At 33.2% G+C, this 16,326-nt stretch overlaps 1 protein-coding gene across 1 annotated transcript; it reads left to right on the top strand.

The window, feature by feature from the left end:
• The first annotated feature begins 282 nt into the window (after window positions 1-282).
• LOC134259080 (uncharacterized) lies at window positions 283-1,407 on the top strand. The gene has a single exon (XM_062741679.1). It carries the CDS (start codon window positions 283-285, stop codon window positions 1,354-1,356), a length of 1,074 nt encoding a protein of 357 aa, XP_062597663.1. The 3' UTR covers window positions 1,357-1,407.
• The last annotated feature ends 14,919 nt before the right edge of the window (window positions 1,408-16,326 follow it).

Genomic DNA, 16,326 nt, shown 5'->3' with positions numbered 1-16,326 from the left:
GACTTTCGAAGATAAAAATAGAGTAGTACTATCATAAAAATAATTAATGGGATTTAACCAATCAAGGTTAAAGCCATTTTGCATAGTGAAATACATGTACCTAATTTTTTATATTTTTATTTTGATCGGGTTCGGTTGACGGTGTATGTTAGCCAACCCGTATAAAATTATTTCTCTCTTTCCCGGGGTTATTAGTGTTACCCTAATAGTACATTTGACGTCACACCACGATGTGTCATCAGTCGAAGCTGAAACTTTCAAAGACGACTACAGATAGACAGAATGCCGAAGCGCAAAGCAAACAGCAATAGTCAGCCCACTCCAAGGAAAGGTCAAAGGAGAGGACGGGGTCCTCGATCGGCGAATGCTGATGCTGCAGCATCGGCTGTCCCCTCATTACTGTTGGATCCTTCAGAACATGACCATTCTCAGCTACAAGTTAGCAGTCTTCCAGCATCTCCGCAACCAGCGGTGTTGACAGCAGACCAACTGAGACAGGTCACTGAAAGCGTAGCAGCTTTGATAAAGGAATCACAGGGAGGTATAGTAGAACCAGCATCCTCCCCTATTTTCGATGAAACGTCAGGTGATACAATTATTTCTAGTGCATGTAGGGCAGCTGTGCCCAGCTACGACAATGAGTTAGGTCATAACGTCCCAAACAATGTAAAAATAAAGATTATCAATGGGGAGTACATAAATTTAGGTAAACTGCTTAATAATGTTCCAGAAACTGACCCCAATGATGACACCAAATATTTTTCTCTAAAAGACGGGAAACTTGCAGTCACGAATAAGCCTAAAGCAAAACCCATTACGGACATACAAGTATGGACTGACGCTTTCCTTATCTTTTCAACGATTTATGCATCCGCTCATCCCCATGCAGCAGTATCTTTGTTAAAATATATGCACACAATACGGTTAGGCGTCATTCGTATTATGGGGTTGGGCTGGCGGGACTATGACATCCAGTTCCGTCGTAAAAAAGAGCGTAATCCTGTATTATCATTTGCAGTAGTTGACCAAGAGTTGTGGTTGCTCTATATGTTTAACAGACCTATGACGCTGCAGACTGAGCAGGGATCAGAACCCAATCCCCCTTCTCTCAAGTGTTATGATTTTAATTATAAAAGCGCATGTCCAAGACAACACTGTCAGTACAGTCACACGTGTATCCTTTGCTCACAGCCAGACCCACACACTAAGCACAAAAATATAACTCGCTCTCCATCAAATCTTGTGTCGGCAAACACGCAGTCAGCATGGTGCTCCTTGCCCTCAGAAACTCAAGCAGCCCCAAATACCTATAACAGACCCGCATCGAGTTCAACCCAGTCTTTTAGACATCAATAGTATAGCCCCCCCCCCCCTTAAAATTGCGAGCCTTGCAAAATGCTCAACAAATTATCCCTCGACACATTTTGCACCTGAATTACTTGGAAGGTTTTCATTTTGGTTTTAAAGCTCTGTTACAACTTACAAGGGCTCTAGACAGTTGACAAGCATACGATTGTGAGAATCCTGAGTCTTTAAGGTACTGTAAAATCACATATTTTCGTGGGGTCAAATTTTCGTGGTTTGAAGAAAAAATGTTGGTTTGTGGGGTTTTGATTTCGTGGATGAAGAAATTTGCATATGAAAATTTACATTTCGAGGTGGACATGAATTCGTGGGTCTCTTCATACCACGAAAACAACGAAAATTAAACCCCCACGAAAATTAGTGATTTCACAGTATATTTTATTGACGAAGCCATTCAGCGAGTTACATGTAATAAAGAAATAACCCTGGGAAGAGTGCCTGTCCCTATTTGACACCCCCCCCCCTGCTTAACCTAAAAATTGTCCCCTCACATACCTGTTTCTGGAAGGGGTAAGTTGGTAAATTTAAGGTCCCTCTCTACATAGGTGCAAACATTTTTTTGACATTGAGAAACTCTCTACATAGGTGCAAACATTTTTAAGGAAATTCATATTGTGTAAAGGAGTTAATATTGAGCGTATTTATTTACTTTTTAATGTATGGTGCATTGCATTTGCCGCCGGGAAAAATGTTCAAAGACAAAACAGTATCAGTGTATAGAAATTACCTTTAATTACTTCAATAGAAAATAAACATGTAAATAACACGTTTAATTAATTTATCGCGGTCCTTTTAAATGTTAAGAATACATGATTTGATTAAAAATTGAGTAATATTTTGTAAAGATTTATTTTTTAGAATTTGGATATAAGGGTGGATTACTCAAATTTTGCGGAAACTGGTAAAGTGACTATTATAGTATGTTCTCAATTCTTACCTCGGCGACATGGGGGGGCATTAATCAGCAAGGTGCATAGGCGTCGAAACCGGGGGGCTAGGGGGGGGGGCTTAGCCCCCCCCCCACTTTTTTTCCAAATATATACTTAGTATAGACATTGAACGTATCTTCGTAGGTTTAGCCCCCCACTTTCCACAGATACGTCTTAGTATAGGTTAAAAATTGGGAAAGTGGTGGTGTTTGGAGAAAAAAATTTTGGTACTGAAGCTTGAACCTACCACTACCCCCCCCCCCCCCCCCCCCCCCCCCCCCCCCCCACGAAATAGGATTTTCATGATTGGGAAATTGACATTTTCCTTTTTTTTTCTTTTGCTTGTCAGGTTTTTTGTGAAGGTACAATTTTTTTTTTACACATAGCCCCCCCACTTTCAATTTGCTTCCGACGCCAATGATATAAATGAAGTTTTCATATAAATGAAGTGTTTGCCTGAAGTATAATCTTTGTTGTATTATGCCTTTTTCTTTTGTTCATTCTTGGGTCACGAAATTATTTAAATTGAATGTGACAAAATTAAAGGTACTTGGACACAAATTTGAAGTCAATATTTTTCTCTATAATATTACGACTTACATATTTTAATAGCATTTCACACAAAAATTAATTAAAAATCTTATTTCATTTAAAAGTTATTAAAACTTAATTTTTGGCGGGTTTGATTGACACATCCTTGCACTTTCACAAATTTTAACCTTATTCTTAATCCTTAGGAAAAGTTGCAATCTTGTTGTGTATTAATGAGAAATATAAAAACTTTTATCCAGATAAATAATTTTATTCAGAGTAGAAGTGTTAGAATGCAAAACTCCTTCACAGGTATCGTCATTCCGAACTAAGAGTTGCGGACAGAGTTTAACTCGTGTTATGTACACAGTTTATTGATGTTTACAATTCACCGGGTGCGTTCAATCGTCACAGTCTGCTTACCACAACTGCACGGACTGACAATATATTGTGTGTTTGTTTTGCTTTCGAACATATCTACTCTGAATTTTTTGGATTATAGTACTGTATTAATATTTTTCATTTATACACAACGAGATTGCAGCTTTTCCTAAGGATTAAGAATAGAATTAATTTGTGAAAGAGCAAGGATGTGTCAATCAAACCCGCCAAAAAAAATTCAAAAAAATTTAATATCTTTTATATGAAATTTAAGGTTTTTAATTAATTTTTGTGTAAAATGCTATTAAAATTAATATATAAGTCGTAATATTATACAGAGAACAATAACTTCAAATCTGTGTCAAAGTACCTTTAAGTATGAGCATTTTATTTTGTAAGAAATAAACTTTTAATGATTATTTGGTTTCGTTCTCTTTATTCTCTTTATTCGCTCAAAACCAGATCACTGGTACAAGAGGTACATATATACATATATACAAGCAAAATATTATTACAGTCAAGGGTCAAGAGATAGACAAGTACATTGAATATAAAGAAACTAGAAAAGAGGGAGAAAAAAATGACTGTAGTCATCTTTATATAAAACACAAGAAGGACAGACAGTTTTAAAAATTTTCTTTATAAATAGTGATAATGATTTTTGTATCTCTACATTATTACTACTCATTAGTTCATTGAATTTGAAAGTGTTATGATTATTACAATATCTGTTTTGGAAAAATATTTTTCTGTCTTTTGAAAATACTTACATTCCATAATATAATGATATTCATCAGCAACAGTTTTAAAATCACAAATGGTACATATTCTTAAATTTCTGTCAATATTATGCCATCTACCCTTTTCAATTGGCAAATTGTGATTACAAGTTCGGAGTTTTGTAAGTGTAACTCTTAAATCTTTTGGTAAATTCATCAGATAATTTTCTAAACCAAAATCTGTTTTAAAAATTCTATAATTGATACACTTGGATGAACTATAAACAATGCTTCTCCATTCTTGTTTGAATTGACATTTTAGGGTATCTTTAATGATTGACTTAAGCCAATTAAAACTAATAAATGATTGACTTGTCCATATATACATAGGACAATCCACAAGAATTAAGTACATCTTGTACACATTTTATCCATGGATGTACAAACGACCCATCACAATAACATCTATAAAAATATGAATCAAATAACATATGAAAGCTTACTTTCGTGAGCTGTTAAAATTTTTGCCCAGTACATAACTATTTTTAATTTTATAAATATAGACAGAGGGTATCTACCTGTTTCTCCATACACCATACAATTCGGAGTACTAGATTAAAGATTAAGAATAAATTTCAAAAATTTCAAGTGTGCTTTTTCTATTATGTCTAAGTTTTCGTATCCCCATACTTCACCTGAATATAGTAAAATTGGGTTGATGACTTTATCAAACAAATCTAACTGACAATTAATTGGTAAATTAAAATATCGAATTTTACGTAAGACTCCATACATTGCTTTTGATGCTTGTTGGGTTAAATGTTTTTTTTGCATTGTTAAACTTTCCACTTCTTGATAGGAATAAACCCAGATAACAGAATTCTTTAACACTTTCAATAGATACACCGTTATATAAAAATTTACGCTTTGTCATTGGACCTTTAGAAAAAATAAGGACTTTTGTTTTGCCTATGTTAACACGGAGTTTCCATACATCACAGTATTCAGTAAAAACATCAAGTGACTTTTGTAAATCAGAAGCAGATTCAGACATTAAGACCGTATCATCGGCATAAAAAAGTATACACAGTTTTAACATAACAAACATATCATCTTGCGTTTGTTGATTAGGACATGTAAAACCATTAATTTGATTTCTTGTTAAATAATCTTCTAGGTCATTAATGAACAATGAAAATAAAAAGGGTGATAAATTTTCCCCTTGTCTAACACCAACATTACACATAAAAAAGTCTGATAACTGATGACCTATTTGTACTTTTGACTTAATACCATTATACATATTTCTAATAAATCTAAAACATATTCCATCAATACCACTTTGTAAAATTTTAGTCCACAGACCATGTCTCCAGACCGTATCAAAGGCTTGCTTAAAATCTATAAAGGCACAAAATAATTTCTTTTTATTATTCAGGGCATATTTACTCAAAAAATCAATTACAAATATATTATCAGTAGTAGAATAACCCTTTCTAAATCCTGTTTGGGATTCATTGATTAGCTCTACTTCATCAGCAAAAGTATTTAAACGGTCACAAAGTATATTAGTAAAAAGTTTTCCTAGACAACTAAGTAAAGTAATTGGTCTGTAATTTTCAGGATGGCTTCTATCACCTTTACCTTTATAAAAAGGTTTCACTAATCCTACTAACCAGTCCTCTGGTATTATGCCACTATCAAAGATAACGTTGAATAATATACAATTATGGACTCTTTTGGTGTTGAATATGGTTTGTTATTCACCAGAAAAATATTCATATTGACCGAGGTGAAGCCGAGGTCAATATGGATATTTTTCTGGTGAATAACAAACCATATTCAACACCAAAAGAGTCCATAAATGTTTTATTATATAGTCCGAATTTGAATAAATAAGACATCGAAGGCTGAATTACGACACCATTTTTCTTAACAAACGTCCGTCGTTGAAAAAAAAAATGCAGATTACAGTTTGTCACCTCCGTGTTTTCGTTTTTGAGTTTCGCCGTGTAAGATGTCGAAATGATTAAAAATAAACCTGCAATAGGTTTTATACTATTCTTCCTGCTCAGATACGTTGCTCGCTGCGGCCGTTGCAGCCATTGTTTACAACGTTGTTTGAGGTGTTGATTGTAACGTCACAATGCCGCTGCACGCGCACTGACCTCCGGTGAATACAGCCTCAAATCCGGTGAATATGTTGTGTTACATGTATGAACTGTTTGCGCTTGTATAGATTATATAGGGAATATAAATAGACTATATAATAATTCTACATACAGCGGCAGAAAGCTTGAAATAGTCGTTTTCATATACTCATTCAAAACATAATCACCCCCTGGCGTTTTATTGGTTTTTAATATATTTACTGCATTCTCTATTTCTTCACCTGTGATAGACTGATTAAGGATACTGTCATTACTTAAGTCTAAGTTAAATTCTATGTCATCATCTGTGACAATACTTTCATTTGTTTTCTTTAAAAAATCAAACATAGAATCTATATCAACACTTGTTTTATTTTTTGGGTTTGAGCTATTTAAAATATGCCAATATTCTTTCGGTTTTCCATTTTGTAGTGATTTGAGTTTATCTGAAATTCCATTATTATACTCCTTAATATATTTATCCATGACTCTCTTATATTCTTTACTCATATTCTTTAGATTCTCCTTTGATTTAGTTGACTTCTCTTTATTATTTAAGCGTTTCGCCAAATGAACATTTCTTCATACTTCATACACTTCATCTACGTTATGCATGTTAACTAATGGATAAATAATGCGACAAGCAGTAAAATTGTAATAAGTAAGTTCAAATTAAGCTTATTTTAAACATATGAATTTAGTGCCTCAAAAATTACTAGAGTCTATCACGGTTTGCATTCAATTAATATTCTGAAAACGCATATAAATGAAGATTTCATAAAATGGGAACTGCATAAATCGATATCTAAGGTTGTCAAATAATTGAGATAAAAAAGATAAAATCAACATGAAATACTACACTTTGTTTGGCAAACTGACAAGGGGACAATAACCTTATACTTTAGATTAAATTTCCAAAGTTCAATTGTGATTTAGGTAGTCAGAGTTTATAAAACTAGCAGTTAAGTAAACAAAAATACTCATAAAAGTATCTTTGAATCCACAAAGTTATGTAAATTTATCCACAGTATTTCTAAAAAGTTAATACCCATTCTCTGTAACCACTTAAACTTTTGTGGCACGCATAGTCACAGATTTTTTTCAAAGTTGGCTGGAAAGTACCACCTCATAAACTACTTCAAAAAATATAGTTAGATCATATGAATGTGGAGTAGTTACCATGGAAACGGTGTCTAAAGTAGATTTTTTGTGAAAAATGCAATATTTGGGAAATTTTTTTAAAGAAATGCGGCTACTTCAATTCATGTTACTCACAGAAATAAGAAATATGACATCTTACTTTAAAAGGCATGTTAAAACCTTGTTGGTATTCTCTCTATAAATATGAGAATTCTTTGATTAAAATAGCAGACAATAACTTTGAAATTGAATTATCTCCCTTTGATAATTGTGAGCTCTTCAGTGAGAAAGATAAAAAAATCATTGTACAAAAATGACTGGAAGTTGTTTACATATTTTCAGCATACAGCTCTGTATATCCAGGAATTCAAGTAAAATCAACTGTTTTTCCTGTTAATTTAATTTGCATACAAATTTTAGCCTCTGTTTATATCCTACACGCAAAAGAATAATTTTGATATGTGAAAAATGGTGAAATGTACAAGCAAGACTACATAGTTCAGGAAATCAGTTCTGTACATAAGCATAAGTCTCAAGGTCTAAGGAGTTTGAAAACGGGATTCAAGATAAACTTGAAATATCAGAATAACTTGTATTATGAATTTGCTTTTTTTAAAAGAATTACTGTGTCTTATTGCAATGAATACGGCGTTAGAAAGCAAATGAATTTTTAAACTGAATGTTAAGAATAAAAGATTAATAATTTTTAAAAAACTGAATATGTCCTTGGCTGAAAGGAAGATGACCCTTTTTGAGGATTATACTGAATAATAGCTACAATACCCATTCAAAGGCCGTTATTTCAAATTCAGCAATATTTTTTGAAACCCATGGTATAATACATATTATATATGGGTTAGAAAATTGTTACCTATACAATTACCTATTCAAGCCCCCCCCCCCCTTCCTAAATGAAAAAGAGTTTGGGCATTTTATATATTGTTTTTTTTCTTTGCTCTTAAGACTTTTTTCTGTGAAGAAGAAAATTAATAATTTTCCCTAAAAAACATCTTGGAAATAAATGATATGTCCTGCCATGAAAATAGACCTAAATTAATCCCCCCTTCTGGATCAAAGGTCGTCCCCTAACTCATAGTAAACGCAGACATATTATGTAGTTTTTAAACAGGATAAACAAGTATAAAATGTTTTGTTAACCACTTAAAAATATTTTTTTGATGATTGAGGTAGTTGCATAGAAATACAAATTGTCTGTGAATCAAATTTAAAGTTAACGGTTTATCATTTCTCTGGACTAAGATACATTATGATTTAAACTTATAGCAGTACAATATTAAATCTGTCTAGCAGTATTTTATTAATAATGAAAATAATTTTCTGACACCCCCCAAAAAAAAACAATGAATTTAAGCACAATAGCAGATTATTCGAACAGGTCCAGCAGATGTTTTCAACAGATTATTATAAACTTTAGGAATATCAGATCTTTTGCGTAGATCAAGGCATATTTGTGTTGAAATATTTACCATCAACATCGCTAAAATCTCATTTTTTTAAGAATGATATTTCAAAGTAAATTAGTTTTTCCGTCAACTTCTCTGAAAAAAAGTCACTGGAAAACACATTTTGACTGTCACTTAAAAAGTTTGGCTTGTTAGATATGGTTTAAAAAATGTACATTTAGGAGCAAAGGATTAGTTTACTAAAACAGCAGAAGAGTGTCTTTACCCGCTTGTAGCGCAATTCTTTACATTCAAGAAGCCTTGCACTCAATATGGAAAGTGTATAGTCGTCCAATATTCTTAAATGCCTACCTTTATATCAATTAAACCTGAAAACTGTACTTATGTAAGCTTTTTCACATTATACATCAAGCTAAAGGGAGAATGTAAAACCAGTTTTCAATAAAATACATTCAATATGCGGGATCGAGGTCAGGATACAACATTAACAATACCAGTATTCCGAATAACCGAGTATAAATGCATTATTAACAAGCTAATTCAAAGAATATGTGTCCCCTGCTTAAGGAGATAAGAATTTCTGTAGATTAAGAGGGGGGAGGTGTCGGAGGGTGGTTGGGTAGGGGATGGGACACTTAAAGTGGGGCGGGCGGGACCAAAGAGCGTTATGAACAAAAATTAAGCTAACCTAAAGGCTTTTTGAGATATCACTCGGAAATGAGAGGTTTGCATACAAACAATGTCTATTTCTACCTTTACCTTTTGACCTAGAAATAAATAGGGGTCATTTTAAGCCAAAGCAAGTTGTGGTATAAACTCAAATTGAAAAAGATCATTGGCTTCTTAAGATATCCCATGATAATAAAATGTTAAAGCAGGGGGGGGGGGGGTATTTTTATAGACAAAAAAAACGAAAATAAATGCCTATTTTCTCCCAATTTCAAAGTGATTAACAGCTAAAACTGTGTATTTTATTAATATGTATACTAGTATGTTTTACTTATTTGTGTAAAACATGAGAAAAAATCTGCGTAACATTTAATCACATCCAAGATTTTTTCAAAATATGGTGATGCTTGAAAGTCCGATTTCAATGGAAAATATCATCGACTCACACCCCCCCCCCCCCCTTATTTCAAGAGTTGGAATAAGGGATAATTTAATATTTAGCACTGGTATTAAAATAATGAATCAAATACCATTTAACTGTTTTTTTTTATATTTAATAAAGATTTTATGGCTAAATTGCCACTAATATTGAATAAAATGGTAACAAAATGTAGGCGGGAATTGAGAGTTAGCGTGCATAGTTCTTTATATACCACTGTGACCTTGAACTTTGACCTTCTGTCCATATGGGCACACATTCATATGATGCTAGTTATTGTTGACTAGAACTGTAACTTTGTTTCTTCATTTGTTGTTTAAAACACAAATATTAGTTATGACACAGAAAAAATGTTGTTTAGTTTTCTTAAATATCTATCAAAATCGGCCATTTTGACCTTGGCCTTTGACCCTTAGTCATGAAAATTGATTTTTTCGCTTTGTTTTTGCTATTGTTTACCATATATCTAAATTTGATTTAATCCATTTTAAAATACTCAGGCAATTACATGGACCCTGATTGTATCTACGTATTGTACTTTTCTATGATTTTTGAAAAAAGCATAAGTTAGTAACCATGGTAACAAGAAAACTAAATATGAATACCAAGTAGTTCTTTGCAGTGTATATTAGAACTACATGTGGACTTTCAAACCAATGTATTCATTTTTTCCAAACTATCCGCAAAAATTTATACCAGGCTTTTCAAAAGAGCCTAAAATCTACAATTTTCACAAGAAAAATCCTACCTACAAATGAGGGATATTTTTTCTATGATGAAAAAGTTACTGAAATACTAAAAATTTTCTAAAGCACTGTAAAATGATGTATTTTGGCAAAAAGGTAAAGTCACGTTGAGATCTTGTTCCATTAAAGACTTTTAATAAGTCAAAAAGGGTCATTTTTCATCAAAATTTAGCGATTTTTAGGCCATGAAAAATGTATGTTGGTTGCCATGGTAACCATGGACCATAGCAACCATTTTATTATGAATTTTAGGTACATACATCAATATAGGAATGTATGCCAAGTTTCATAAAAATCCAAGACCATGCGTGCCACACTCCCTATATAAGAGTTTAAATGCTTACAGAGAATGGCTATTAAGGATTAAAGTTAATTATATTATTTAAAGGGAAAATTGTTAAATCTCCAATATTTTTGCAGAAAAAGCGAATTAGTATACATGTATCAGCAATGCATTTTCTAATTGCAAATTTTAAAATCAACAAATATATTTTAGGTTAAAAAACAATAGGTATCGAAGCATTCAGAGAAATTGTCATGATTTTTATACTTATTTGATATTTTTTGTCTTTTATTTCCTTCGTGTATTCTATAATACATGATATATAAGGCTTTTGCTATCACTGCAAGACACCACAAATCACTTATTTCATATCATGCTTATAAGTAATAAGCATTTGTATCTAAGGCTCATTCAAGAAAATTTTCTTTCTCTAAAACTGGATTAATTTTTTTTTCCCTTTTATAGGGTACATATAACTTTTACAAGAACTTTTCTTAGACTTCCAAAAATCTTGTATATTATAAAGGTGAATAAAACAAAACTTGTTACAAAAAAAAATTTCATTTTCAGGCTTCATTTTGATGCATTTCGGATTAAACATAAATTTTTGGAGTTATCCTTCCTGGCTGAGGATCGGATATCCTTAAGATATGTGATATCGCAGCAGAATCATTATGCTGTGTATATCAGTGACACACTTTACTTTTAGGAAAAACGTCATAGTGGTATGACACTATTCATTCCCTGTAAATAATTGCCCAGCGTAGTGCAATTTTGTCGTCTGAAGAATGATTATGAAAAGTGAAAAAAGAATCTATAGAATAAATGTAGTTTGCATTTGCTGAGATTAATCCACTGACCGTTGTTATCTATATTTAGCAAACTGCTCTATGTATGACTTTTAAACTACGATAAAAAATTCAGATTTTTGTTTTAGTCGAATGTTTTTACTAGGAAAATAATATAATACATTTACAATTATTGCTGTTTTTGAGGTCAATTCAATGTTTAACCATCTGAGGAGTACAATTTTCACCGAGCCCGACGGGCGAGGTGAAAATTGTACTTCGAAGATGGCTAAATCATTGTATTGACCGAAAAAACAACAATAATTGTTTTATTATATGATTAACTGATGCAGCTTATATAACTTGTTGGTATTTAATTAATTATCAGTCCTAGCCAAATATAAGAGAGAAGCAAACTTAAAATGTAAATAAACCCAACAGTCGTATCAATCTGAAATGATTTGTTTTTCAAAAAATTATTTTAGTTATAAAAAAAAATATAAAATGTTTGTCTTTTGTATAGGATAGATTTTGAAAGAAAGAAGTATTATCAGGGAAAACTAACTACCAAAAAGTAAAAATTATTGTTCAGTAAAAGTTTGGAGGGGTTCCCTGCATCCCGTCCTACCACCCTCATCCGAAAATATATATTCGGTTATGTTTTGTTCACATGAAAAAAGTCATAGTCGTTTAAATAACTTTCCTAAACAACTTGTATCAATTTGGAATTTTCCGATCTATTTTTAGATCAATGTAGAGGAAATAAATCCTTGTATTCACCTGGAACGTCACGTGCAGGTCAATACCACGTACGTAGTATTTTTCTAACGTCATAGTTGGATCTCAGCCAGTCAGAGAGGTGGAAATTATTCAATCATATAATAAGAAAAGAATGTCTGTTGTTGTAAAACCATACGGTCACTTCTAGCAGTACTATGAAAAATTAATTTTCAAATTCAGGATTTCTGATAAATGAATGCAATGCACTATTTTGATTTTATATTTAAAACCATGAAGTCTTGCACAATCCAGTGCAATATTGATTTATCATAACTAATGCAAATGAATAAACGATTTTTAATAGACTCATTACAATAACATAACAGAAGAATCTGTTTGTTTGTATGTTGTTTAACGCCCAACTCGAACATTTTACACTCAAGGAGAAGCCACCGATTTGCCGATGGAGAGATTTTTCGTCCTATATACGAGACGTACAGCCACTGAGCAGTTAGGGATCCTTTTTGTGCCAGCACCTACTGCGACAAGTGACTTAATTGGGTTTATACGGTCTCATTTGAAGGACCGGTCTCCGTGTCTCACATCTTGATTTGAAACATCAGAGGTGGGATCAGGTGCCATGGAGGACTGAGCACCCCCTACTGACCAGTCACACCCGCCATTTGCTCCTTGTCATGATCGGGAATAACGGAAAATCCGTCGTCAATGCAATGTGAAATTAATGGACTAACAATTATTAAAAAAAATTCAGTCGGCATTTGACTCAATGATAACTTGTGTTTGCTGTCAAGGTCATTTTGAATCTTAAAAATCTTTAGAGATACATGTAGAAAATGAACATTAACTTGAAAATGCTGCTGCTCTTGAAATCGGGAACATTAGTAATGGTACTAATAACATATGGAATTTACATGCGCGGATCTAGAGGGGGGGTCGGGGGGGGGGGGGGTCAGGACCCCCCTGGAATTTACACGGTTAAAAAATGTATATACTAAAGCAAAAAAAAGTCACCTTAGACCCCCCCCCCCTGGAAAACGCTGACCCCCCTGGTGAACATGTATATGTGTGGAATGGGTATGAAAACTGAGAGATTTGAGGCAATAAAAGTCATTGCCCCCCCCCCCCCTCTGGTTTGTCACGTTTAGGCGAGGGCGAGTTAACATCTTTTTTGTTTTTGTTTTTTTTTTTGCTTGTCAAGATATTACTGGGATTGGATTTTTTTTAACTGGGTGGACCCCCCCCCCCTGGAAAAAATTTCTGGATCCGCGCTTGATTTATATAGAATCAAAGACCTGGAAATTTAAACTGATGAGAGAAGAATTTTGCTTTAAGCAGGGGCAATTTTCAGAAAAAAAAGTTATGAAGAACAATTTTATTTTTTCATTGATTATTTTGTTTTATTTTAACTAGGATATGCCCTTTTAATATTGAAATCTATTACTGTGATCTAAAAACAGGACAGATTTTATGAATTTACCAGATAATTGTGTGAAGTAATGTGGCATAAAAAAATCCAAAAAAGAGTAGGTTATACAAGTGATTTCAACTTGTATATATTAATGTCGCGTTATTACTTTTTGTAAGCTTTAAAAATCAGTGTGAAAATGAATAAATGTAGTTTGCATTTGCTGAGATTAATCCACTGACCGTTGTTATCTATATTTAGCAAACTGCTCTATGTATGACTTTTAAACTACGATAAAGGATTCAGATTTTTGTTTTAGTCGAATGTTTTTACTAGGAAAATAATATAATACATTTACAATTATTGCTGTTTTTGAGGTCAATTCAATGTTTAACCATCTGAGGAGTACAATTTTCACCGAGCCCGAAGGGCGAGGTGAAAATTGTACTTCGAAGATGGCTAAATCATTGTATTGACCGAAAAAACAACAATAATTGTTTTATTATATGATTAACTGATGCAGCTTATATAACTTGTTGGTATTTAATTAATTATCAGTCCTAGCCAAATATAAGAGAGAAGCAAACTTAAAATGTAAATAAACCCAACAGTCGTATCAATCTGAAATGATTTGTTTTTCAAAAAATTATTTTAGTTATAAAAAAAAATATAAAATGTTTGTCTTTTGTATAGGATAGATTTTGAAAGAAAGAAGTATTATCAGGGAAAACTAACTACCAAAAAGTAAAAATTATTGTTCAGTAAAAGTTTGGAGGGGTTCCCTGCATCCCGTCCTACCACCCTCATCCGAAAATATATATTCGGTTATGTTTTGTTCACATGAAAAAAGTCATAGTCGTTTAAATAACTTTCCTAAACAACTTGTATCAATTTGGAATTTTCCGATCTATTTTTAGATCAATGTAGAGGAAATAAATCCTTGTATTCACCTGGAACGTCACGTGCAGGTCAATACCACGTACGTAGTATTTTTCTAACGTCATAGTTGGATCTCAGCCAGTCAGAGAGGTGGAAATTATTCAATCATATAATAAGAAAAGAATGTCTGTTGTTGTAAAACCATACGGTCACTTCTAGCAGTACTATGAAAAATTAATTTTCAAATTCAGGATTTCTGATAAATGAATGCAATGCACTATTTTGATTTTATATTTAAAACCATGAAGTCTTGCACAATCCAGTGCAATATTGATTTATCATAACTAATGCAAATGAATAAACGATTTTTAATAGACTCATTACAATAACATAACAGAAGAATCTGTTTGTTTGTATGTTGTTTAACGCCCAACTCGAACATTTTACACTCAAGGAGAAGCCACCGATTTGCCGATGGAGAGATTTTTCGTCCTATATACGAGACGTACAGCCACTGAGCAGTTAGGGATCCTTTTTGTGCCAGCACCTACTGCGACAAGTGACTTAATTGGGTTTATACGGTCTCATTTGAAGGACCGGTCTCCGTGTCTCACATCTTGATTTGAAACATCAGAGGTGGGATCAGGTGCCATGGAGGACTGAGCACCCCCTACTGACCAGTCACACCCGCCATTTGCTCCTTGTCATGATCTGGAATAACGGAAAATCCGTCGTCAATGCAATGTGAAATTAATGGACTAACAATTATTAAAAAAATTCAGTCGGCATTTGACTCAATGATAACTTGTGTTTGCTGTCAAGGTCATTTTGAATCTTAAAAATCTTTAGAGATACATGTAGAAAATGAACATTAACTTGAAAATGCTGCTGCTCTTGAAATCGGGAACATTAGTAATGGTACTAATAACATATGGAATTTACATGCGCGGATCTAGAGGGGGGGTCGGGGGGGGGGGGGGTCAGGACCCCCCTGGAATTTCCACGGTTAAAAAATGTATATACTAAAGCATGAGAAATGTCACCTTGGACCCCCCCCCCCTGGAAAACGCTGACCCCCCTGGTGAACATGTATATGTGTGAAATGGGTATGAAATCTGATAGATTTGTGGCAATAAAAGTCATTGCCCCCCCCCCCCCCCCCTCTGGTTTGTCACGTTTAGGCGAGGGCGAGTTAACATCTTTTTTGTTTTTTTTTTTTTTTTTTTTTTTTTTTGCTTGTCAAGAAATTTCTGGGATTGGATTTTTTTCTGACTTGGGTGGACCCCCCCCTGGAAAAAAATTTCTGGATCCGCGCTTGATTTATATAGAATCAAAGACCTGGAAATTTAAACTGATGAGAGAAGAATTTTGCTTTAAGCAGGGGCAATTTTCAGAAAAAAAAGTTATGAAGAACAATTTTATTTTTTCATTGATTATTTTTTTTTATTTTAACTAGGATATGCCCTTTTAATATTGAAATCTATTACTGTGATCTAAAAACAGGACAGATTTTATGAATTTACCAGATAATTGTGTGAAGTAATGTGGCATAAAAAAATCCAAAAAAGAGTAGGTTATACAAGTGATTTCAACTTGTATATATTAATGTCGCGTTATTACTTTTTGTAAGCTTTAAAAATCAGTGTGAAAATGTATCCATTTGTGCATTTTGATGTTCCCTTGATTTCTTCCTAGCATGCTTTATATGTAACAGTGCTGCATGGCAAGTACTGTGTG

The sequence above is a fragment of the Saccostrea cucullata genome, unplaced genomic scaffold (assembly GCF_032062105.1).
Source record: "Saccostrea cucullata isolate Sc308-1 unplaced genomic scaffold, CSIRO_AGI_Scuc_v1 ctg1611, whole genome shotgun sequence".
Lineage (NCBI taxonomy): Eukaryota > Metazoa > Mollusca > Bivalvia > Ostreida > Ostreidae > Saccostrea > Saccostrea cuccullata.
Note: the sequence above shows the minus strand (reverse complement) of the source record. Positions and strands in the feature narration are given on the sequence as shown.

Bases quoted from the DNA above. Each gene is read 5' to 3' on its own strand.
- LOC134259080 (XM_062741679.1), top strand. From the start codon at position 283: ATGCCGAAGCGCAAAGCAAACAGCAATAGTCAGCCCACTCCAAGGAAA.